Source organism: Alexandromys fortis, unplaced genomic scaffold (genome assembly GCF_014885135.2).
Source record: "Alexandromys fortis isolate MF-2015 unplaced genomic scaffold, M_Fortis_MF-2015_v1.1 scaffold_62, whole genome shotgun sequence".
In the NCBI taxonomy this organism is placed as follows: Eukaryota; Metazoa; Chordata; class Mammalia; order Rodentia; family Cricetidae; genus Alexandromys; species Alexandromys fortis.
In genome coordinates, this window is record NW_026067942.1 from 2,531,156 (window position 1) to 2,556,960 (window position 25,805).

General features: G+C 37.5%; 1 protein-coding gene across 7 annotated transcripts in view; it reads left to right on the forward strand.

The window, feature by feature from the left end:
- Positions 1 to 25,805, forward strand: part of Gpatch2 (G-patch domain containing 2) — a 165,520-nt gene that overhangs the window by 11,055 nt on the left and 128,660 nt on the right. For 6 of the 7 annotated variants that reach the window (XM_050148160.1, XM_050148159.1, XM_050148156.1 and 3 more), the window contains exons 3-5: positions 2,786 to 2,847; positions 5,096 to 5,278; positions 6,233 to 6,312. In XM_050148160.1, coding sequence (XP_050004117.1) covers positions 2,786 to 2,847; positions 5,096 to 5,278; positions 6,233 to 6,312 — 325 coding nt within the window. Of the gene's footprint in view, positions 1 to 2,785; positions 2,848 to 5,095; positions 5,279 to 6,232; positions 6,313 to 6,439; positions 11,304 to 25,805 lie in introns of those variants that run through there. The other variant, XM_050148163.1, reaches the window with a different exon arrangement.

Below are 25,805 nucleotides of genomic sequence, written 5' to 3' on the forward strand. Positions count from 1 at the left end.
ATTAGTCGTAATATATACACTTTTACTCGTAGAATATGTTCTCATCTAAGTAATAGTTACAAAAATTATTTCCAAAGCAGAGAGATACTGTATCCTCGCAGATGAATCGTCATGGCCACTAGCTCCTGGAAATAAAAAGCCTTTCTTGTTAAATTCTTGTTCTTAATGAACATAGCAACAGGGAAGTACATGCAGCAACTGGGTAGTTATAAGACAAGAAATTTGTTTTATGTGTCCATAAAAAATTACCTTAGTGTAAAGCAAGGATCTTTAAAGAGTGGTATTGCAGAATCTAGATTTCCACATATCTTGAGATTCATCAGGTTGTGAACAGAGGTAGGCATGCTTCTTAGAGGAAGAAGAAGCAAGAGTAGCAGACATAAGAATGGAAAGAATTGACAAGGAAACCCACCCATAGAAAGCCTTGAAATCTAAATTTAATTCTCCAAGTATAAACTAACTTTTTTTTAGCTGTCATCTTAGGTGGTCTACGAATGTATGAATGTGGTTCTGACCTTTTTTTTTTTTTTTTTTTTTTGGTTTTTCGAGACAGGGTTTCTCTGTGGTTTTGGAGCCTGTCCTGGCACTAGCTCTGTAGACCAGGCTGGTCTCGAACTCACAGAGATCCGCCTGCCTCTGCTTCCCGAGTGCTGGGATTAAAGGCGAGCGCCACCATCGCCCGGCTGTTCTGACCTTTTTAGAAGAGTATGTCTAAGTTTATAGAAATATCACTATGACAGTCTGCGGAGTTCGTGCCTTTTACATTCTCATACTCCAAGCCTATTTCTTTTACAATTCCTTTTTTACACCACTCTGATACCTCCACCACAGTTAGTGAGTATGGATGTGTTTTATCTTTTACGTCAGTATTTTATTGGAATCACTTTGACTGTATTTAAAATGGTTTTCTTCTGTTCCAGGGTACCGTGCTTGAACCTGTAGTCAAAAGTGAAAAGTCAAAAGTGTAGTCAAAAGTGAAAATGTGAACCTGACTGTATGTAGACTAGATTAGAAGATGGTAAATCTGAACCCAGAAAACCGTGGCAGCTGGAAAATAGCAAACTGACTCATGGTTTGCAGGCTGTAAAATACTTGCTCACTGTGGTCAGACTTAACCTGGCTTATATTTCGTAAGCTTATTCATTGGACTAATTGAGAGACGGCTGATCTGATTATGGAGTGCTAGACTAGACTTCTGGGGACATTATAGAGTATGCCTTCGTGGAATGTGAGGGATTCTAATTTTAACTACGTTTATCTTGGGGGTTTCAGAAAAGGAATTATGTGTGGGGTGTGTTTAAGGGCTTTGGGTTGTAAGGAAAACGAGAAGCAGTAATAGTTTGGATAACTACTACAAAGCAAGATGATCAACCTTCTGAGGTGTTTTTCATTTTTATGTAAGGCCTCTGTGCTTGTAGATAGGATGGTGTGGATTCGGTACCTTAGAAATGCTGTTGCTCATTGATTGAGAAGGAACTTCATGTAGTCTGTGTGAAGGAAGTTGGGGGGAAATGTCCTAACTGAAGCTCCGAGAAAAGAAATTCTTATGTCTTTCATGAATGTATCTTTGAAAAGCAAATAAAAACTAATGTTTTGTATGCAAAAAATAGTGGATTTAGATCTTAGCAATGATTTGGTCATATATTTTATAACTTTTTAAAACAGGCTAATGAACCTGATTTTTAATAAGCTAGGCTACATTGTTTCATATATTAATAGATAGAATATTTTTTGTTTAGAGCTTGAGGTAAAGGCATTTTCACCAAGCCCATTGCCCTGTGTTTGATTTTCAGAACTTACATGGCAGAATGAGAGACCTGACTCCCATAAGTTATCCTTTTACCTCCTTGTACATATCTCAGCATGCAAGCACATATGTATACACACACACACATATGCAGGCACACACAAATACTTTTTTTAAAGACTATTTTAATTTAAAAAATCATTAGTGACAATTTCCTAGTTGATTAAAATCAAAAATTAAGTGTAAGAAAGTACATGAGTGCTTTTAAAAACAACAATTTTCTTAGGGATCAAGGTTTTTAATGACATGTTCTTATTTTCTTCCTGTTTTCAATTAATTGGATTGTCGTATAAATATTGCTTTTATTAGATTAATGGCAGTTGTTTTTCTTTTTTTTTTGCTGAGTATCTGTTATATACTGAATTTCCATATTAAATTTGAACCTGTGTCTTATTCTCCAGTTTATGTAGGACAGGAAACCTTAATAATGGCCTAAAATTTTCTCTGTTGTTTCCCCTTGAGCTAATAGGCAGCCACCAGTACTCCCTTCTTGTGAGGCATGGAGTTGCCTTGACTTGTTGAGAGTGACTCTTTTAGATTATTGGTAATGGGGTTATGGAGATCATTTCATCCCAGGCCCTGGTGTTTCTGTGCCGAAGACTGGAGACTCCCTTGTCTCAGCGAGCACTGGTGCTCCAGGCTCAGGCTGCTCACACAGCACAGGAGAGGAGAGGAGCAGTGAGCAGCTGATGAAAGCAGGTAATAGAATGTGTCCCTTATGTCAGCGCCTCCTCGCCGTCACATCTGGCTTACTGTCCAGGTCCCATTAGATTTCTTAGGTTTTATGTGCCAAAAATAATATGTACTGTAGTTAATGGAAATGGAATATTTGCAGTTTGAGTAAAAAAAAATCTTATGTTTTTTTTTCAGATCTTTGTCAGGCTCAAGTTCCAACTCTGAGCTGCCATGTCTCTAAAATGACTGATAGATCAATTGTTCTTTTGATCTGTTTCCTTTTTCATCTTTTCCTGGTTACAGTGACTCCAGCAGTCTCAGCAGCACTGACGCAGGCTTGTTCACCAATGACGAGGGAAGACAAGGTACTGAGATACTGTTTTCCCTTAAAAACAAACATTTTAAAGTTGTGCATATGTAAGCCGCCCACAATAACCCCTTGCTGTTACAAGTACTGTGTAGTGCCTTAGCTGGCTTCTCTACTTTGTGGAAGGCGTCTTGGCTTCCTAACACAATAATAGATGTCTAAAATGTAGCATGTGTTACTCAGCTTTGCGTACTTCAGTGTTTGCAGCTTGGTCCCTTTTAGCAAGATTGCCAGACATAGATGCTTATTCTCCACCTTATTCCAGATGTCTGTAAGACTGTGTAAGCTCTCCTAAGAGTGGATTTACCATTCAGTTGTCACATTTATAATTAAGTGACTTTTATTAATTCAGTATTATAAACTGTTAAACATAACTATCTTACGGTCTTTTCTATCCTCCAACTTTCCAGAATTTGTCACACTTCACCATGGCAGTGTTTCGGAGCTGTGAACAGTCTGAGAACCTTGTGAAGGAATGAGGAGTCGCCCTTTCTTGGGCTGATCTCATTTAGTTACATCAGCCCACAACCTGTTCTCGCTTATGCTTTGTTCAAATCATAACATTGAACTAACCTTCTGTGTACTTAGCACAGAGGTTTCCTGTTTTCTTAAGAATGCATTACTGGGGACAGGAGTAGTAGCTTATCCTCTTAATCCGTGCATGTAGAAGGGGCAGAGGCAGGGAGATGTCTATGAGATCTAGGCCAGCCAGGGCTACTTAGTGAGACCCTGTCTCTAAAATCAAACAAACCAAACACACAACAACAACATAAAGAATACATTAGCAGAAAGTACAGAAAGAAACAATATATTTATTGTTTTAAATTATGAATCATTTAGTGATTTTTTTATGGGGGAAGTCACAGTAATGTTGCCCGTACTGTCTCTTGCACCTTGTTGGTAAGGAAAGCAGAGTGGCCCTTCTTGCCATTTGCCAGTAAATGCATGTTGAGACTATCTGGACTATGTCAGTAGAACTACATTGGTAATAGACTTAAGTTTTGTTAAAATACAGAGCTTACCCAGGTTATGGAGGTTAATGATATGACATAAGCTTTCGTCAACATCTTTAGAAGGAACTGACTTAAGATACAACAGTTATTGCGACTTTACTGTATCTCACATTGCTGAGATATTTTCTAGCATTTAATTTACTTTGTTCTCACTTGATTTTATTCTTTAAGCACTATGTGTGTTCCCAATCTTTATATTTTTTTAAGTGGGGGAATTAATGAGGTTGAAATGACTATCTCAATGCTGTAGGTCAATGGGTTTTCATTCCCCTATCTGGGTGTATGCCCAAGATTTTGGTGACTGTTTAATTTACTTTCTAAGAATAATGTTGTATATCACATACAAGTAAAGTCAAAAGTCTTCATTTTTCTAGAGGTTTTTTTTTTTTTATTTGTTTGTTTTGTTTTTCTTTCTGAGATAGGTTCTGTATTTACATAGCACAAGCTGGCCTTACATCCCTGAACTGTACCTCAGCCCCCTAAGTAAAGTAGTGGGCGTAGGGCGCAGTGTTCATGGTAATTCAGATGTAAGCTGGTCAGTCTCAAGTGAGTCCCCGCTTACCTTTCATAGACCTGCTCTGCACCATTTAAGTCTGTCTCTCCTGTGAAAAGTTTTGTAAATTTTAACAAAATATTTTTTATTCCCTAATTCAAACAGTCTGTGGTTCTCATTTTACAATTGCTTTTAACTTTTGCTGTTTATGTGAACTACATCTGTTTGTCATATACCATTCTCTGCTTATATTTTGCTGCTTTTTTGGCATTGTTTTTGTTTCATGATTGCAGTTTCCATTTTATATTTTTGGTTGTGAACCTAGCCTTTAATGGCTGAGCCATCTCTCTGGCCCAGTTTCCATTTTAAAATTTATAGTAATTTATAAAATTTATATATACACTCAAAAGTATCATAAAAAGGAAACGATGGTCACTTATGCAAACTCTTAAGGAATCCCACCAGTACTGGTGGCTTCTTTTGATCCTAGGAAGATTTAGTGACTCATTTTAAATTTTACCTTTCTCTTATTTTTATAAGCTGACTACATTTTGTACTTTTAATCTTTTTTATCTGTTTAAATCTCAAGACAGAACATTGATACTCACTGAGGTTAAGTGCATTTTAGATGGTCAGTTATAATACCCTGGTACTCCATCGTCAATATTAGTGAGTAAATGTTGTTCTTCATCTGTTTCCATGGTTAGACTGAGTCTTTTGGGAACATTGTCTTTGCACAGGTGATGATGAGCAGAGTGACTGGTTCTATGAAAAGGAGTCAGGTGGAGCCTGCGGCATTGCTGGAGTTGTGCCCTGGTGGGAAGAGGAGGATCCTGCAGAGCTAGACAGAAACTTACCTGACCCTGTGTTTGAAAGGATCCTAAGTGGGTCTTTCCCCCTCATGTCACATCCTGGCAGAAGAGGTCAGTAGTATTTCCTAAGTGCTGGCTCGTGTCTGCTTACGGTTCTTACTGGGGTTTTCACCGAAAGGGTAGATTAAAATGGAAACTGATGTAGGTGGGTCTTCTATCTATCTGTTGTTTCATTGGTTAATTAATAAAGAAAACTGCTTGGCCTGATAGGTCAGAACATAGGTAGGCGGGAAAGACAGAACAGAATGCTGGGAAGAAGAAGGCAGTGAGGCAGACGCTATAGCTCTCCTCTCCAAAATGGACGTAGGTTAAGATCCTTCCCAGTAATCCACCACCTTATGGTGCTACACAGATTATTAGAAATGGGTTAATTAAGATATGAGAGTTAGCCAATAAGAGGCTGAAACTAATGGGCCAAGCAGTGTTTAAAAAAAATACAGTTTCTGGCCGGGCGGTGGTGGCTCACGCCTTTAATCCCAGCACTCGGGAGGCAGAGGCAGGCGGATCTCTGTGAGTTCGAGACCACCCTGGTCTACAGAGCTAGTTCCAGGACAGGCTCCAAAGCCACAGAGAAACCCTGTCTCGAAAAACCAAAAAAAAAAAAAAAAAAAATACAGTTTCTGTGTAATTATTTTGGGTAAAGCTAGCTGTGCGGGAGCAGGGCGGGACGAAAAGTAGGCCCGCTGCTCCTCACTACAGGAAACAGAATATAAACACAGAATGCTGTAGAGAAATGTGCTGGACCCTAATCCAGGTACTGTACTCATCCACTGTGACTCATCAGGAAGGTGTTAATAGGATGTGAACTGGGGAAAAGAGAGTACTTAACCTCTGAGTACTGGCTAGTTAGGACCGACTGCATTAGAGCCCTGCTGGGAATCACCTCCGTTCTTTTAAGTGTGTTTCACGTTTTCCCCAGTAATAGTCTTGGTGCTACCACTATCAGCAACTTAGCTTGAATTCTCTGTGGCTAGGATCTTCTAAATTGCCTGTTTCATTTCCCAGGTTTCCAAGCTAGACTCAGTTGCCTTCATGGAATGCCTTCCAAGAATATGAAAAAATCTGGAGGGGCTCCACCTTCAATGGTAGGCATGCTTTCTTATTGAATTGTCATGTTTGGAAATGTTTCCATTTCTGTGGAATAAAAAGTCACATCCTCGCCCTTTATTTATATTCTAATGTTATACTTAAAAGTAATCCATTTTTTTGTAGGCTACAAACTGGACCAGTGAGATTCCCCTATAAATCAAATCTTCTATTGCTAATAAATTAGTTACGTTTTGAACACCTGGGGAATGGCATTCGAGGGAACCTGGCTCCTGTCCTCTTCCCTGGAGGAATACACTGAAGGGCGAGCCTTTGATGCAGACCTGGGCTGTTTTGCTGCAGGACTGATGTTCTTTTCTTTAGCCAGAAATCAGTCTGATTGGGGAGGCTTCCCTGAGATGTAGGCTGGCCAAGGGTGGATAAAAACTACTGTATATTTTATATATCTTTCTCTCTTATGGTTTTTAACATTGGATCTATTTATGTATTGCTTGCTTTGCCAAATGCTAACAAAAAGAAAATTGGAAACTATATTTAACCCAAGTATTCCTTAATATTTCTATGACTGGTTAAGGTTCAGTTTTTATATCTGACATGTAAATAAAAAATGATGTATTGCCATTTATAATTCATTTTACAAAAAGGCTTCTATACCAGCATTATCTAAAATACTTGTGTTTTTACTCAGGGTACTTTCTTTAATAAGGGCTGGTGTAAATAGGTGAGGTTGATAGCCTTTAACTCAAGTTTATCTTTGTTCAGTTGACTTCTTACTTGAATAGTTGTTCTGTATTACAAGCCTGTTGTATTTTATGCTATAATTTTCATCCTACCTCTAAAACAGCACAGTGATGACAAACCAGTCCCCATTAGGGGGTCACCTGCTGCCACTTTTTCAGTGGTGTGTGTCTGAGCCCTGAACTAGTCACAGCTGCCTCACTGGCTCAGAGCTTGATGACATAGGAGCCTGGCATTTTAACAATACTGCATGGCTGAACCTCACTGTCACGTCTAAAGCGCGATGCTGGTTCATCCTTGAATGGCTCATGTGTGCCTGAGTTTTAGAAATACGTGCGTCAGCTCATTGTCATCAAGCAGGAGGGAAATACATTTCCGTTGACAGCATTAATCTTACATTATGCTAATTCAAGTCACTTGAGTTCTTTAAAATAGTTACTTTAATTTGATTAATATTTTTCTTGGGCTGGAGAGATGGCTCAGAGGTTAAGAGCACTGCCTGCTCTTCCAAAGGTCCTGAGTTCAATTCCCAGCAACCACATGGTGGCTCATAACCATCTGTAATGGGATCTGGTACCCTCGTCTGGCCTCCAGGAATACACGCAGACAGAATATTGTATACATAATAAATAAATAAATATTAAAAAAAATATTCTCTCAAATTCCTATAATTGATAAGGTCTTGGTAATTTGATGTTTTCGTATTGTATGGCTTAATATTCAGCTCAGCATTTAATGACTAAATTAAATATAATGGAAAGGAAACTTAAAGTTGACATTACCTTTTCTAAAATTACTGTGGTCTGAAAGGTTTAAAAATAAACAAAGTAGGAATGTATGACAACCTCTCTGGAGATGTTAAAGATGACAGGGTGCAAGTTGACCCTCCTGATTGTCCTAGATTTAAAAGTGTAATGATGTGCTTCATAATTGTATTAGGATTTTCATACTGTCTAAGAGCAAAAATTCATGTTTTTCTGAATTCCAAAATGCTTTTGTTTTGTATGATGACTGTCCTTTAGATCTGAATAAGTCACTTTAATGCCTCAGCTTGTGAACTTTGCCTCACCAATCATGAATCTAGATGAATGCTATCTAATTCTTGGCTCAGTTTTACCTATTTTTATTTTTGGTCCACTGCTTGCTTGAGCATTGCTGGGATTTGTAGCCCATTTTCTAGGCTTATTGAAGTCTCACTGTGGTATTTTATAGGAGCTATTACAACTGATAGACTGGCTTCATGGTGTTGATGATACATGGCTGTGCCATCCTCAAAGCTGCTTTTCCGTCTAAATTGTAGAGGTGATTAGACTTCACTTCATGGAGATTTCTATATATGTGTGTTTAACATGGAGCGAGTGCATTAGGCCATGAACTGTTTTCCAGGTCTACAATGTGTATTCAGAATTTTACTGAAATCAGAGGACTCCTGAAGGTTTTTTCTCTCGACCCTGAATTGTCCTTGTTTAGATCTTTATGTACTGTATTTTTTTGTAACCAATAAAAATCTCTGACTTGAGCAAAAAAGGTAAGATTCTCAGTTTGTGCTAATAGTTTTCTACTTCTCTATATGTTTTTGATAATAGTATACGTAGCTTGCTACCTTAAACAAACCTAACCCGCTAAGACAGTAATTAAGGGGTATCCATTTTTTCTTTTAGTAAGAAGTTAATTTCAATTAGCATAGATTCACCCTGGAAAGCCAAAGTTTATATAAGAAAGATTAATGTTAGGAGCAAACTGCAACATGCGTGGCTGTAGCCCATTAAGAAGCGTGGCAGCAGAGGATTTTCAGTTGGCGAGTGGCACCTGCATGCATACAATAGCACCTACATGCGTACAGTGATAGAACACCTGCATGCATACACGAATACCTACATGCATACAGTGATAGAACACCTACATGCATACAATAGCACCTCCATGCATACAGTGATAGAACACCTGCATGCATATACTAGCACCTACATGCATACAGTGATAGAACACCTTCATGCATACAATGATAGAATGCATGTGGAGGAAATGGCAGTGGGAAATAACTAAAGTTTGGGGCAATCTCAGTTCTTATTCCTCACAGGCATGTTCAGTGAAGTCACTGTACTCATTTAAGGAATCAGAAGCCATTGCTCCTACAGCAAAGCCAGGTTTGGGTTCTGTGTGGCTCTTAGGTCCTCATGTTCCATCAGCTGACGGAACAATGTTGTGTGGGTTTGTGTTTAAAGCTATTTACTGTGTGTAGTTGATTAGCTTATGGGTAATAGCACCATCACCAAAGCCTGAACAAAGCTTCTCTCACATGCATTTTCTCCATAAGGCTTACTGTGGCCTTCTCATGCTTAGTAACAATGATGCACTCCACATTCAGCCTGAATGTGGGGCCACTGAAAGCAGTAAAATCACCAGAAAAAGCACAGAAATTCAATAAGCCAGTCCTCAGTAGATGACACTAATGGCCTTGTTTCCGGTGTCCGCTGCGGGAAGGAGGCTGACCTTGTTCTTCTCTTCTGCGAGTGCTTGTTGGAAGGCAGCTCAGATTTTCACTGCTCTGCACACACCCATGAATATCTGCAAAAGTTCTGAGTGTTGGCTTTCAGGTTGCAAATAAATTTTAGCTGGTAGATCATCTTTCATACTTGGAATCTGTAAGGAGGATTCTGTGGGAAGCAGTAGTAGTGTAGAGCAGTGGTTCCCGACCTCTGGGTTGCGACTTCCACGGGGTCACACACCAGATATCCTGCATATCAGATATGTACATTATGATGCATGACAGTAGCAAAAGTACAGTGTAATAAAGTAGCAATGAAAGAATTTTTTGGTTGGGGTCACCACACATGAGGAACTGTATTAAAGGGCTGCAGCATTAGGAAGGTTGAGAACCACTCCTGTAGAGTATTATAGACCTTGAAGTCATGTATTCGTGAGTTCACTGTGGTTGGTTCTTAGTATTACTTAGACAGACATTGTGAACCTCAGTTTCTTTTGTGAAATACAGACACTATTTTCTTTATAGAAGTGCTGTTGGGCTTAAATGAGGTTAGAGTACATGTACAGCCTTAGGTCTGTCTTTGCCACATGGTGTATAATAAGTGATAGTTGTCGAAGATAGTTGGGAGCAGAACTTAAAATTTTTAGCATGAACCCAAGTGTAGAATGTAACCTTAAACTTTTTGATACATATTTTACATATGATTTGACATTACCTTAATAGAGTAGTTTATTTTATATGCCTTTAGGCTTCTTTTGTATCTTGTTTATCTTTGATTTGACTTTTGTCTTTAATATAGTCTGAAGAATTGTTCTGGATGAATTTTGGTTAACAAGTTCTTAAATCTTAAAATTGAAAAAAGTGATTTTTAAAAAAAGGAGTTGTGCCCATGTAAATGTGAGATCACAAGCCTGAGCATCTACTGTTGATAAGAATTCCTCGCAGGCGTGGAGGTAAATACTAGTAATGCCAGCACTTGAGAGGTGGAGGCCAGAGAACCAGGCCTTAAAGATCATCCTTGGTAATAAAGCAAAATTGAAGTCAGCCTGTACTATATGAGACCCTGTTTCAAAAAAGCAAGAGAGAATTACTACTGTTGTATGGTTTAAACTCCAATTTATTGGTACCCTGCTAGCCAACCGTTTATTACCTAATTTTAGGAGCATTGTTACTTCCGTGAAATGTCTTAGGGTTATCACCCAGGAGATAGAGCTTGAATCCCTGTCATTTCTAGACTGCACTCATTAAATACAGTTCAGAATGGTAACACAATAACGATACTGGAATCAAGTTTGAAGAGACGATTTTTACAGCAGGAATTCGAGGATCCTTAATACAAGGAGGCTTTCCACTTAACCAGGATGTACTACTGTTTTTTGACAGGATCTCACTTGTTAGCTCTGGTTGTCATGTGCGGGCCAGACTGGCTTTGAACTCACAGAGATCACTTGCCTCTTCCTAGTGCTGGGATTAAAGGTGTATACCACTACATCTGGCTCAGAATATCCTACCTTGAGTATTCCAATGAACCTGTGTTTTCTGAGGCTGAGAGATTTTTAAATTCTGTTCTTATTTTGTTTTGAACTAGTGATTCATCAACAGGTATAATATCCACTAAAGTTACTCAGATTATTCTGACTGCTGAAAGATTGTGGGACAAGACTCATCTTACACATAGTGTTTGAAAACTGTTAATTACATAAGACTGCTTAACATGTTGACAGTTGCTTGAAGACCAGTTCTCATGTGATTACAAGACATGTAAAATACTGGTGGTGTTTTTTTTTTTTTTTTTTTTTTTTTCCAAGAAAAAAAAAAAGAATCTAAAAGAATCTGATTTAGTTGATTTCCTGATGTTTACAATTTCAAGTTTAAGTGTATGAACAAGACTGGGGTTGCCATGCCACACTGCTCATGCTGACAATACCTCGTGCCACCCAGAGCGTAGGAGGTGTTCTTGCTCCAGGACTGGAGGCAGCTCCTTCAGGGGCTGACCATGAAAAACTGTTGTAGGTGCCTCAAATGATGTTGACAGTGACCATCTTACTGCACTGTTTGTGGTGCTGTAAGAGAAGGAGGGTATTTAAGCTCTCTATAACCTTTTACTGAGAAGGCTCATTTAAAATGGATTGGTTTGAATAAGGGATTTAAATAACCTATTTTCTCAGACTAGTCAAAGCGAAAAGAGTTTATGACAGAAAATAAATCTAAAATGACGTAAAATTACACACAGCCTGTGTCTGCAACTGTATTTTGATTTTATGGTGACTATTATCCAAGCTTTTGTTACTGGAATTCAGCAGCTGGACCCTTTATTATCAGCTTTCTGCTTGGAAATTTGTATTCCTAGAACATTTTTGTAGACTTTGGAGAATGTATGTTTTAGAAAATTTTATTCTAAGTATGTTATGTGTTAATTTCATTTTCTTCTCAGTATCAGTTTGAGATCTAGATTTTAAGATATTTTCATCTTAGAAAATTGAAATAAAATTGGCTCTGTATTATAGAAAAGTACAAGTTAATAAAATGGTAATATTTCTTAGAAGAAATCTAATAGTGTTTGTTTGCTTTAAATTTTTTATTTTGATGTTACTCTATGTTTTGTATTGTAAAATTTAATAACAGTTGATAACTAAAATGTAAATTCCTTAACACTCCATATTATCAGATAGGATCAATATTAATCGTGATATTCTTGGATTATATTTTATTCAATGTGAAGCTTACATATGTTTAATAGTATATAGTACTATATTCACTTATTCACATATCTGCATTCGAATGCTGGTGTTCTCCATATTCTTAAAAGCTTCTTAAAAAACATATGTACAGATAATCATGATATTTTGATGATACAAGATGTGTATATTTTCCATAGATTAAAATATTTGTGCTTGCCGCTCTGATGACCTAGTAGAGGTGTAGACTCGCCTGTTGGAATTTAGGATCTTCCAAATGGTGTAAATGTACACTGTGAAACACATTACAACCCTTACTGTGTGCTAGATACTTTCTGTGTATTGTTTATATATTTAAATTAATATGATTAACATTCCTATGATATAGGTTTGTGTTTATATCTTAAACTGTTTTTCTTTTGGTAAACCAAAATTAAAATGATTTGGAAGTTTCTTTATATTGCTGTCATGTTGCTAATAAATATAAATAAATTCTCTTCCTAAAGTAGTCTTCATTTCTGTTTAACATATCCAAGTGTGAGTTCTGTTGATATCCTCATCAGTCATTACTGTCTAGGTTGGCAGCCACAGTCATGGTGTGCTGTAGTAGTCATAAAGTGTTTATGACTCCCGTTGGATCCATAATGGGCTCCCTGTAGTCTGCTACCCATCTGTAATGGTGTTCAGATCTAGAGCCTCTGGTCAATTTTCCTGCTCCCCATGTTAATTTACTCTTCTCTCTCCCTTCAAGGAAACTCATCCTTTCTCCAGTCACATTACTGTATTTGTTCAACTTCCATGAAATCTCTGTCTCTTATGTTTCCTCTCTTCTTTTGACACTATTTTGTAAAATTCTGGGACAATCTCTATAGAAACAAGATGCTTTAGCTGAAACCTGACGGATGGGTTAGAGTTCATCAAGTCATTCATGGTAGGCATGAAGGCATAATAAGGGTTTGGCTATAGCATATCATAGAATAGCTAGATTGATTAGATAGATATGGAGGGGTTTATAGCAAAACAGTTTAGTTGAAAATATGGGCAGGAATTAGATCATACTCTATAGCAGCCTTAGGAAGCTATGTCATTCCTGGCCATACTGATAGTCATATAGAGAATGCATTATGTAGTTATGAGCTAAGATTACACATATAAATTCCATCCTATTCCTCCATTAGGTATACACCAGAGGATGGACTGAACCTTAACTTAGCATTTGAATCTTGTGTCTTACTGTGTAACAAGTATGTATTCCACAAAGAGTGGTCAGTATTGCCTCCAGCTAGATTACTATGTGTCCTTCTAGGCCTTGCCTCCTACAGCTGTGTACGAGAGTACATGGTCACCTGCAGCTTATGTTTTAATGAATAAAAGTAATCTTGGTGGGGACAAGTAAGCAGATAAAAGTAGCCATGGGGGACCAACTAGAAAGGCAGCAGGATAATTGCAGGAAATGAAGGCTATTGAGCAAAATTTGTAGGATAGAATGCTTCTCAGCCTTAATCCATCCAGTAGCTTTGTTAGGTCACTCTTACACTCACCGCTGCTGGGGGAAGATAAGCGTATACATTCCTTACACCAGTTCATTTGGCAAGTTGGGTTATGATCAAGAAGCTTTTTAAGTGGTAACTTTATATGAACTTATGCTGTCCTGTTTATGTCTAATCATATTTATTACATCGGAGTTACCGTGTAAGCACTTGTGTTGGCTTCTGCCCTATAAAGACTTGCATACCACACCTTCTACATTTAAAAAGTAAATTGTATTACAGCAGTACAGAGTTCTAGGTCACTGTTCTCAAAATGGCTTCAGATTAATACTTTTTATATATCTATGGAGTTTTGTTTGTTTTTGAAACATATACTCACGTAGGCCAAGCTAGTTTTGCACTTGCTATGTAGCCAAGATGGACATCCACCTTTCAAGGGCTATGTCACCAACACACATCTTCAGACCCTGTGCTCTTGGACTGACTGCTGATGAATCTTTAAGACACTGATCTCTATGTAGATCCTTCGTGTGTCTCAGGCTGGCGTGAACTGTCTGTAGTGCTGGGCTGTCTTCTGGTTGATCCTCCTTCCTCACAATTCAGAGTACTGTGGTTATATACATTATCTACCATGACTGGCTATGTTTGAGCCTTGAAATACATTTAGAGTCTAGTTAGCTAAACACTATTTCTACTTTTTATCCTAAGAAACCTTTGAAATATGTTCTAAATACTCCTATGTGCTTTTAAGAAATTAAGGTTCAGTATGGGAACACACATCTCTAATCTTGAAGTTTCAAAAGCAGAAGCAGGTGCGTCGTGGGGGGTGTAAGGCCAGGTTTGTCCAGACCAACTGGGATTACCCGCATTCTTAATGTAAAAGGACTCATTGCTGCTGATTAGTGACCACGTGATTATATAGATGGACATTCCTGTTCAAACCTTTTGCTGGTTGCCTTTTGCAGTAGTAGTGACATTGCTAGAGTTCCTATTATTTCCTTTCTTTTTAAAACCAATATCAGGAAGATAGAAATGCATACATTTTACTTTTTCCAAGTAAACTCTGGTTCAACTCTGATTCCCTGCCTTTTATGTTGCTGATAAAATTATTTTGATGGTCTATAAAAGTCAGTTTTCTAATTTGCCTTTAGATATGTCAGACACATACTATCAGAAAAGTTCGAAAATCAGTGATGGGTAGAACACTTCCAAATAATGTTTAATAAGCTTTTCTGGGTACTGAAATCACCTATAAATCCTCCAACTGAAGGTCAATTTGCAAAACTGAGGATTCATGAAGAAATTATTTAGATGGAAAGGTTTCCTTGTGCTGTTGAGTTAATGTGTGCCCGGCAGTATTTGCTGGCCTCCCACCTAAGGAATGGAATTCTGATGACAGAGATAGGGTCCAACTGTATACCTCAGTTTTAAGCCAACAAAACTTGTATTGTTTCTGTTGTTCAATAAATTGTTGTATAATTGTCCCAATACTTATGAAATAAACTAGAAGTTGAATGATTTTTTTTTTTCCTGTTAAAAAGTGTAGTGCCTTCCTTCTAGAGTTTCATGTGTGGATCAGGAAATTGGTTGGGGTTGGTTTACTGTGAAAGTACTTCAGATCAGTGGAATACTAAACCTGTAGGGCTGTGTTTATCTGTTAGTTACAATATATTATAATTGTATTTAAAATATGCAATGGATTGTTAAGGATTTCATTTTAGCTTGAATTTGTAATATGTAGGCCAAATACTACTCAAAGATTAATATATTATTTAATTTCATTTTCATTTATTTCTGATAGGCTCTTCTCTTTTCTACCTTAGTACTGGGGATTGAACCTGACGTCCTTCATGTCAAACAAACATTCTGCCAATCAGCGACATTCCTAGCTTTCCTCCATTTTTTTTTTTTTCCCTAATTTTGAGACAGGTTCTCATTAAACTACCTAAACTAGCCTCAGGATCATCCTGTCTCAGTCTCCTAGCAGGTGTGAGTCCAGCCCTGAAGCTCTTCTTACTTTCTGATTCACAAAAATACTACTTTTTTTTTTTTCGAGGGGGAGTGTTTCAAGACAGTTTCTTTGTGTATAGTCTTGGCTGTCCTAGAACTAGCTCTGTAGACTAAGCTGGTCTCAAACTCACAGATCATCTTCCTGCCTCTGCTTCCAGAGTGCTGGGATTAAAGGCATGCCTACACGGCCACAAAAGATATTTTAATGCTTCTTATCAATTGTCATATTAGTAAATATGTTATATCTGATTTAGAAACAAGTTCCATCTGGCTTGTGACTTTAGCCACACATTCTTTGATTCAATTGTGGACATAATGAAAGCTTTTGGTATTTTTACTTTGCAGTAGTTTAGGTTAGGTATAATCAATTAGGCATGTAATTTCTGTCCTCAAGTACCTATATTTGATTAGCATAAATTAATCTGAGAAGGGAGAAAGAAATGTTTCTTTTGTGCTTTATCTTTCTTCACCTAATGGACTGTGCACTTCCATCCGGCACAGCTGCCCCTTCTCTGCAATCTCCCCTCCTAACACTCATGCTATTTTCTCGTTCTCTTATATTAGTAGAACATTAGTTTCCCTGGTCTTGTGGTTTTTCTGGCTTCTAATCCTTATCACCTATAACTCCAAGTAAGCATTTATAAAACATCCTAGGCTCTCTTCCCAGTCTCAAAAGACAAAACAACTTTCATTGCCTTTATAATATTTTTTTTCTTTCTCTTTCACTGCTTGCCTATGATCTTTGACAGTTCTGTCCTTTCCTAATAATCATGGACTTTTGAAACCCCGCCTTGCTCAGCCTTTCCCATATTCAAACATATCAATTGTTCACACTCTTCCTGTTGGGTTCATACACTTGGAGGGATAGCTCAAATTCTGCCCTTTCTTCAAAACTTTCCTCTGAAATGGCACCCTCAGCTCTTCATCTCTTCCTGTCTTTTTACCTATCCATCCATGGATAACCTATGGTTTTATACTATTTACCATCTGCCTGCTTTGGTATTATATCCCTCATTGTCTGGTACACCCAATGACAGTCCACTTCTCAGCACAGCTTGTGCTTTACGTTCTTTCAGTATTCATAGTGATCGACTGTGTCTGTCTGGAGTTTTAAGGATGTTTTCTATCTTTAACTAGTTAGGATGCCAGTGTGATTGTAACATCAAATTTCTGACAAATACTTGTCTCTAAAGTTTTTCAGTGTTTATAATCCAGATGATCATGCATGCATTCCATAACAAATGACATAGAAGATTTTATTTGTGCCTGTGCTAACAAGTTAATTGAGTGCCTTGTGAAGGATGACGTGCTTGTTGTCTGTGTGACTGGGAGATCCTGTAGGGTTTCCCCTTAGGTCGGAGGGGAAAGGATGGCCTCAAGTCCACTCGCTGTAGGGAGCAGTCTGTGTGAAGACCTCCACTGACTCTTCACTACTGGGAGGACTGGAGGAATAGCTTCTTTCTAATTTGAATTTTCATGTGATAAACTTTGAACTTGTGTTGAGATATAGGGTAGCGGTGCTGATGTGGGTGGGCTAAGGAGTAGGATCCAGAATCAGCATTTAAAATCAGATGTTACAGGCCTGGAGAGATGGCTTGGTGGTTAAGACCACTTGTGTCTCTTCTGGAGAGCTCAGATTTGATCCCCAGCACCCACATAGTGTAGCTCATAACCTGTAACTGCCATCTGCGGGGGTCTGATGTCCTCTGTGGGCAGCAGGCACTGATTACCACACAGACATACATAAACAGGAAAATCGGCCATCACACTGGCACCTGTTTATGTCCCGCTGCACCTCCAGTTCCCAGGCTGCCTTAGGTCTGGCCCTTCACTGACTTGCTTCTGACTGCCGCTTTCTTGCCATGCTTTTGCAGGCAGAGCCTAGCAGCAGCCTTACAGCTTTTGATTTTCCATTTTTGATGGTGTTTTCTTTTATGTTCTTTTTGAAACTGTTTTGGCCTTTTAGTTAGGTTTTGGGAGAAAACCTCAGTAATATTAATCGCATGATCACTGTGTTTATTGTTGAATGCTTAATTTATCTTTTGAAATTGTTGCAAATTTAATAGAAATAATTTGGCTTCACTCACAGAGATTGACCTGCCTCTGCCTCCTAAGTGCTGGGATTAAAGGTGTATACCATCACTGCCCAGTGGTAAATACACGTTTATTTTCTTTGTTTGTTTTTCAAGACAGGCAGATCTCTGTGAGTTCAAGGCCAGCCTGGTCTACAGTACTAGTTCCAGGACAGGCTCCAAAGCTACACAGAGAAACCCTGTCTTTGCCTCCCGAATGCTTAGCTTTTTTTGACCTCTTCACCTTTGACTAATTTTTTTCTTTATAACATTTCAGAATATTATTGCAGTGATTGCATGGATGGACTCCCATAATCCTACCTCTTACTTGTAAGGCTAAGTCAGCAGGAGTTTATGGCTAGCCCGGGCTAGGTGATACCACCTCTCATAACACCATCCAGCCAACCAAACAACCGATTAAAACACAAGAACACACAGCCAGAGCAAAAGCCTCTAGTGACTGCCCAGCTTCTAGAATCCATTGTCTGCTCCACTCACTCATCCTCATTCTTCCTTGGGGTACAGTGTTGTCACTGTTTCTCCTTGACTAATTCTCAAGATGTGTGTCCCCTATTGAGATGCCTTTACTTTGCATTGGAATACCCTTAAAGATGCAAGCTGCCTCACCAATGGGGGTTTCCTTTCCTCCAGTTTCTCTCTTCATTTAACTCCTGTTTCCCAGTGTAGCACAGTGAAGGACAAGAAGGGCACTGCAGAAATTATGTATGGAAAAAGTAAAGGTAGATTCTTCGTATGTACACTTACACTCTAAATTATCTCATTTCTGGTAGGTAATTGTTGATTTCATTTCATCACTATGAGAATATAAACTTGTTTTCACAATAATTTGTAATTATGAATTTCATTAAAAGTGAATTAAGACATGAATATGTATGAAGAAATTAGATGTTCTAACCATGAATATATGGCATCCCAGTGTCTTGAGTGAATTACAGACTTTACTCATTTCTGGGCCATTTGCTTTATATATAGATTAAATGTAGATAATTACTCATTTGACAGGTTATTTTATTACTTTGATATATCTCAAAGTACCATGTGCAGTTCTGGGGTGATTATTATAATAATTTAATTCATTAATAACCAAAATTATCATTTTCTGTGAATTCAGATTTGAAAGTTGGAATTTGGATTCGTTTAAAGTCAGTTGTGCTTACTTTTTGGCTTAATAATATACTTTTTAAATTGTGGGTTTTCATAATTTTTAAGCTTACATATTAAGCATAAAAATCCTGGTTGGAAATGCTAGCTTCTATAAGGAAGCACGAATAATTTATCCTTACATTTCACTTAAAAAACAATAAATTTAATGCATTGATGTATTAAGTTTAAGATTTATTTGTAGTGTTTATAGATCTGTTAGTCACATCTGGAGAGCATCTAAATGTTTGTTAATTATTCTCCTACTTAGTTGACAGTTCTGTGGTACTACATGGCTTACAGGTAATAAATGGTTAAATTATTTAGAAAATATTTGCAAACTTAATTAAAATTCATTACGTGAAGGAATAAAACTAAAAGCTCCTAGTCTAATGTCGTGTTTGAATGTCCATTTTTTAAGTTTTGTTTGGTTTTCCAGTAAAGCTTGCCCGTTTCTGACTCAGTCCCTTTTGCCCGTTCTTCTAGTTTGTCGCAGGAAAGCACGTCTCTTCTGTGTAATGCATTTTATTTAATTTTATAGTTTTTATGATACCATATATTAAAGATTGCCAAAAATATAGAAAAATTTTAGAGAACATTTTTGGATTTGATGGATTACCACTCTTGAAAGGGAAACAAAACACTAAATATTTCTAATCCTGCATTATTTACCGCATGGGTGGCTAAATGCTACTTTCAGCCTCATAAAATTAAAAGGGAGAAATCTGCCAACTGTAGCAGGAATTGGATTTAGGAAGAGTGGTACAGAGCCAAAATATTGCTACAGAATTAAATGTCAAAAATCTTCTTTAATAGTAGATATATAGGTCACAGTGCCTGGTTATGATTAATACATTTAATCTAAATCACTGCAAGTTGCACTCTCCTTTTCCATAAAATACAATAGGACACAAATCAGTTTTACTGTAGATGGATAACAATTGGAAAATAATGCATCTTCCCGCCCAATAAATTGTCAGTTATACCTTTTAACTAAAATCAATTCATCATTCCCAAATTTATTGCAATTTCTAATAATAAATCTCCTCAAATGTTTATTCATTTGGCTTTTGATACATTTGTGCCATTTTTGCTATGGTCTAATGTTTTCTCTTTTGATTCATTGTAAATTAGAAAATCTATTTTCAGTCCATTTTCTAGTGAGGAAGTTAAAATCTATAACCTCTCACCTTCGTCACTCTCCTGTATACATTTTAATACCCTTGAACTCCAACTTAAATGCCATCCAGTCAGTTCTTTTCAGTAGGAGATTAAAAGACTTTTCAGTGTAACTTCTCAAGTAGGACTGAGATTTCATAGAAACAAGTATATAGAGGAAAGTTGTAAGCTGATAGTTGCCATCGATTCATTTTGAATCAAGGGTAGAGGTACAGTGGACCATGGGGGTTTTGCCAGCATTTCATCTAAGTGTTCACAAGGAGAAAATACTACTTGAATTAGGATCAAATCCTGATCGTATTTGGAACCTACTTCTCAACAGCGTAAACTCAGTGGTGGCATTCCAAGTGAGCACAGCTAGCTGCGTGCAAACACAGATCCACATTGAGGTCATCTCATTAATTCTGACCTCCTCTTTAGCTGTACATTTTTATTTTGTAAATATGTGTTTCCATATTTCTTCTTCATAATCCTCCCTAAACCTGTGAAATCATCTGGTTGTCCTTATGAAATACATACAATCCTAAGCCTGTGAAATCATCTAATTATCCTTATGAAATAACATAGATTCCCAAGCCTGTGAAATCATCTGGTTGTCTTATATAACACATTCCTAGAATATAGTTTTTATTTTCAGAAATTTCAACATTGTATGACCATTTTCCATCTTTATTAAATTATACTTTAGTGCATTTTTTCCTGACAGTGTGCAGTGACCACTAACTGTATTGACTTGGTTTTAGACTGTCTTCATTTACTTCCCCGGACTCAGTTTGGCGTCCCTTTGTTCTCCTCAGCACTCCACCCATTGTGCTTTCATATAGAATTTAAGAATGAAAGCAGGGATTAGCTCTTTCTCTAACTTAATGAAACTGTATTTATAATGAGCATGCCCTGGGGTTGTGTGTCAGGTCTCCGCTTTACTCTCCTGTACACAATCCTGCAGCACCGTGTCACAATGGCTACTGTCAGGAATGAAGACGACATTCGTTAGGTTGACTGAAATCCATACCTTCCTGGCATAGGAGAAGATGACACATGACTAGCATCATGAGTAAGGAACAGTAGTTGTGTGGTCAGAGCAGCCTTCGGAGAGGCCAGCATTTTGACTAGCTTCATTTATATTAACTTGGATTTCTGCTAAAAAGGTCAGGCTTTACTTGCAAGTCTTTATTTTGGGGATCTTGTGGTATTGGAGATTGATCCTAGGGCTCACACATCAAGTCCCTTTTATTTATCTCAAAATAATTTTAAAAAGCTGTGAACTTAATTAAATATTTAAAAACTCAATTAAAAATGTAATATTTTTGATAGATTCTTTAAAACATATTATTCATTTGGGTTAGCCAAATTAATTTCTCTATTAAAAATTAGAAGTTTTGATAAATGGAAGCTAGTTCTACAAGCTTTAATCTCTGACTTCTGTGTTCTTCTTAATTTGTTTTTCTTATCACATTAAACATGAAAGTATATCAGATCATGTTCTTTCATGTAAAATTCCATAAATATCCAAAGCTCGTGCATTCTAAATTAAGATCAGTAGTAGTTTTTTATTAGCATATATTAATTATGCCTAATATTTCATTGACTTTTTCACATATGTATACAGTACATATGTATTTTGCTCATGTTCACCCCTGTGACCCTCTGTTGTCCCCTCTCCCAGCTAGACCCCACTCTCCTCTCATGACTTTTATTTTGGCAAACCAGTAAGTTTAGCTAGTGCCATTTACAGGAGCATGGGTGACTTACCAGTAGCTACACAACAGAAGAAATCATTAACTGTCTATACATCCTCAGGGAGGGATGAGGTCTTGTGAGCCCCTCCTTAGCAACGCCCCTCCCCCCTCTGTAACGGAATGCCCACCATGCCCATTCTTATGCTGGTCTGTGTAATCACAGTTCAAGTGTCAAGGCTATGTTGGGCCTGGAATGCGGTGCTCCCCAGCACTCCAGCCCATCCAAACAGAAGCTGCTGTGACCAACAGCAGCATTGATCTGTGGATCCAATCTTAGTCCGGCTGTCACTTTGTAGATGCCAGTGCCCTTTACTTCTCAATCACTTTTTGACTCTCAAATAGAATTCCTTTCTGTCCTCCTCTGGATCTTTGGCATTAGGGCTCTAGCTTTTCACCCACATTTGTATCCTATGTCTACTTAGTTGCTACTCTCTGAATGTGCCTCTTCAAGCCTCTGCTGTTCAACTGCTGTTATTACCATTTGAAACTGCATTCTCATTCAGCCTCAGAAAAACCAAAGACGGAAAGAAGACCTCTTTGTGTTGTTCTTACATTTACCAGTGAAATGACTACCTCTTGGCAATCCCCCTTGGTAATGCATCTTGGTTACAACCTTCTCTGAAATCTGCACCTACCCAGAGACATCACTTTCCTTCAGCTTGACCTCCCACTTCCCTGGGAACTGGCAGAACTGGTGTGACCATTTCTAGAATATTGCAAATAGCATAGACCTAGAAGGACAGAAGAATTCTTTCCATCCCATGTCTAACTGAATGTGTGTCCATGGAGCTTCAATTCTGTCATCCTAGAGTAGATCAGAAGACATGAGATGCAATCTGATCTATAAAGGAACTGCTACTCCTCATTTACTTCGGGCTCAGATGTCTGAGAGTGCAGGGCCATAGATCTACTTGTAAGGAGTAGCTTACGGAAGTCCCAGCACAGTGGAGCATGCGTTCCCTAGGACAGATATTGAGATACAAACAATTTAAAGAAGGAGGATAAAAGTATTTACTGACTAAAGTCTGCAGTGCATCTGTGCCTCCTTCATCAACTTCAAATCATGTCTGATTACCATACTTATTGAACGTGGGGGCATGGGTAGGTGAGTGATAGCTAAGTGTTTGTAAAGTTAAAATGGGTAATGTGAGAATGGACAGACATTAAGTAGACCTGTAGAACAGACTTCTTTTGATCCTTTAGTGAAAGCATCCTCTGTATAGACTAATTGAGAGTTCAGGCACTTTTCTGTTAAATTATGACCTCTGTTCCCTTTGTTCTAGTTCGAATCTAAGCATCCAAGGCACTTAATTGCTTCTCATCTAATCCTTGACAGTGAACTGAACTTTACTGATTCTTTTCTGTAGGATCAAGAAAATGTGTGCTGATTTGTTTTCCACTTGTAGGAATGTAATCTGTCTTGTCTTTGTTAGAAACTGCTTCAAACAATTCTTAAATCTTTAACAAGAAACAATATAGACTTTAATTCAACCATATAAAAGTCCCAAATTATATTTATCAATAATCTCTACAGTTATTGTATGAAAAGTTTGTGTCAAGTGACCTTGAAAACAGAAAAAAAAATATTCTCTCATCCCAAACCAGTGTGCACATTCAGGTACAAGCCTCACTACAGTACTAGCTGTTACAAATGTGACTGTTTTCCATTTATTAGAAACTGATACATGAACATAATTTGACATATACTCATTGAGTAATACATTGTTTTCTCATGAGTAGGACTTGTCTGACTTCATTTAACTTTTCTATGTCTGAAAAGGAAAACTGATTTAATCTGTAAATTTCCTAGTGCTTGGATTGTTTTTAAGAGTATTCGTTTGCTTATAAAGCAAACTGGTTGCACAAATCACATGGGTTTCATTATTTCATTTCCTATATCCATGTCCCAGGTACATTGCTCATGTTCACACTCCTCCATTACCTTCTCTTGCTCCATCCTCTCTCCCTATTAGTCTTTCTAAGGAGCTTCCTGTCTGGTTTCCTGTCTTATTTATTTCTAATCTGGATTTCACAGATGAGAGGAAGTGGGGTATCTCAGGAAAGTCGTTGTGTAGGTTAGTGGCTAGCTTAAAGTACCCACAGATATTTTAGCTTTGTAGATGAGGTGGTGACATGTCACAAGAGGTGAAAAGGGGCAGGTACTGACATATGGAAAGACTAGGCAAGTTAAAAAAGACAGTGGTCGTGCTGGAAAGTTTTTTAGTTACTCAAGAGTTCACATATTCATGTTAGAGTAGCTGCATCTAGTATCCTCCAGGAAGACAAACCAATGTTTGCTCCCTGAGTTGGCCAACATGGAAAGAACTATAACTATCTATCTATTCTTTAACTCCATCAAAGACTCCAGAAGGATATACTATTACCTAAGTAAACTGGAAGCATATTGTAAGCAACTTCCAAAATTCTAGATTTGACGGAGACATCTCGTTACCTGGACAGTCATCCAAAGTTCTTTTGTACCATTGGAGCATCCATCTTCAGTCTACAGGCCCATAGTATTTAGCAGACTTTTCCACGAAGCAGGAAATTTTAAAGACAATTCCGCCTATATTGGCAATTTGTCAATCATTTTCTTCTGTGTCCTGCAGAAAGTCTAGCAGACTCTTTCATGAAGCAGGAACCTTGAAGGATTGTCTCACCTTTAGGCAAGTTCAGCAGTCATTTCTCATTGGGTTCTGCAAGTCCAATGAAACAGTTCAGGCAAGAGCAGTATCTTGCCCAAATGGCTAACCAATTCCACAATTCCCATCTTCCTCTTGAAGTAGACCGGTGCTGCCCGGAACAGATGTGTCTCACTGTTATGAAAAGTCCTAAATTTTTAAAATATTTAAATGCCATATTCTAAAGGTCTGAAAGATTTGAAGAATACCTATCTAACTGAAATATATCTCTATACATCTAGAAAATATAACATTACTACAAGCTTGACAAAGATGACTCTCTATTAACCTATATTTTTTAATTATACATTATATTTCTAAATGAGCTCTACAATCACAATACCTTAAGCAAGATCAGAAATATATATGTTATACACATATAACAAAATTGACCTTAAATTTGTATCAATAAGCCAAGATCCATACCAATAAAATTATTCATATCTATATCATATCCCTCATTAAATATAAAAGAACATTTATAAACAATATTTGGGAATATGGGCATAGTTTTGTGCATACTGCTTCTTGCTGTTTTGGGGTGCTGTTTATCAGGTCTTTCATGGTTTATCCTGTGTTCATCTCAGTCAGCAGTTGGGCAAAGTAATTTTTTAAGGGTGTTCACAGTGACCTTTCAGTGGGGCTTGGTCTATCAAACCATATTTGTTTGGAAGTATTCCACAGGTTCTCATCTTCTTTGAAAACAAAAGAAACACCTCTTTTAAAGCATCATATCCTTAGACCCAAATTCTGAAGTCAAGATACCTTTAGAACATATGTGCTGGTTTAGTTTAGTAGCACTTACAATGAAATGTCTCTCCGTACTTAGCTCCTTTGCAGTTCAAAGAAAACACAATAATATACATAATTCAGACTCGCTGTGAATTTTTTATTTTTATGTGGCTTATTTTTTACTCCTTTTAATTTATGACTATCTATACTCTGTCTCTTTAAAGACTCTCCCCCCTTTTAAAGCATTAACTTTATTTTATAACTCTATAATCTTTTTCTTTTCTCTTTTAAGCCTATGTACATTTATTTAACAGTATGACTCATTTATAGTTATATTATGTCTAAATCTGTCCTACTGTATATTTAATTTTTTTACTGTTCAGGAACACTTTTTCAAATGTTAAGCGCTTTTTAAAAACTTAAGTTGTATCATTAGTAGTGGTAATACGGTACTTCCTGTTTGCCTGTCCAGTCTAAAACTTAAGCTGCACTATTACTAAGAGAAATATGGTAGTTCCTGCTCTCACAGTTTAGCATGGTGGAGCCTCTGAGCCTTGTGCATT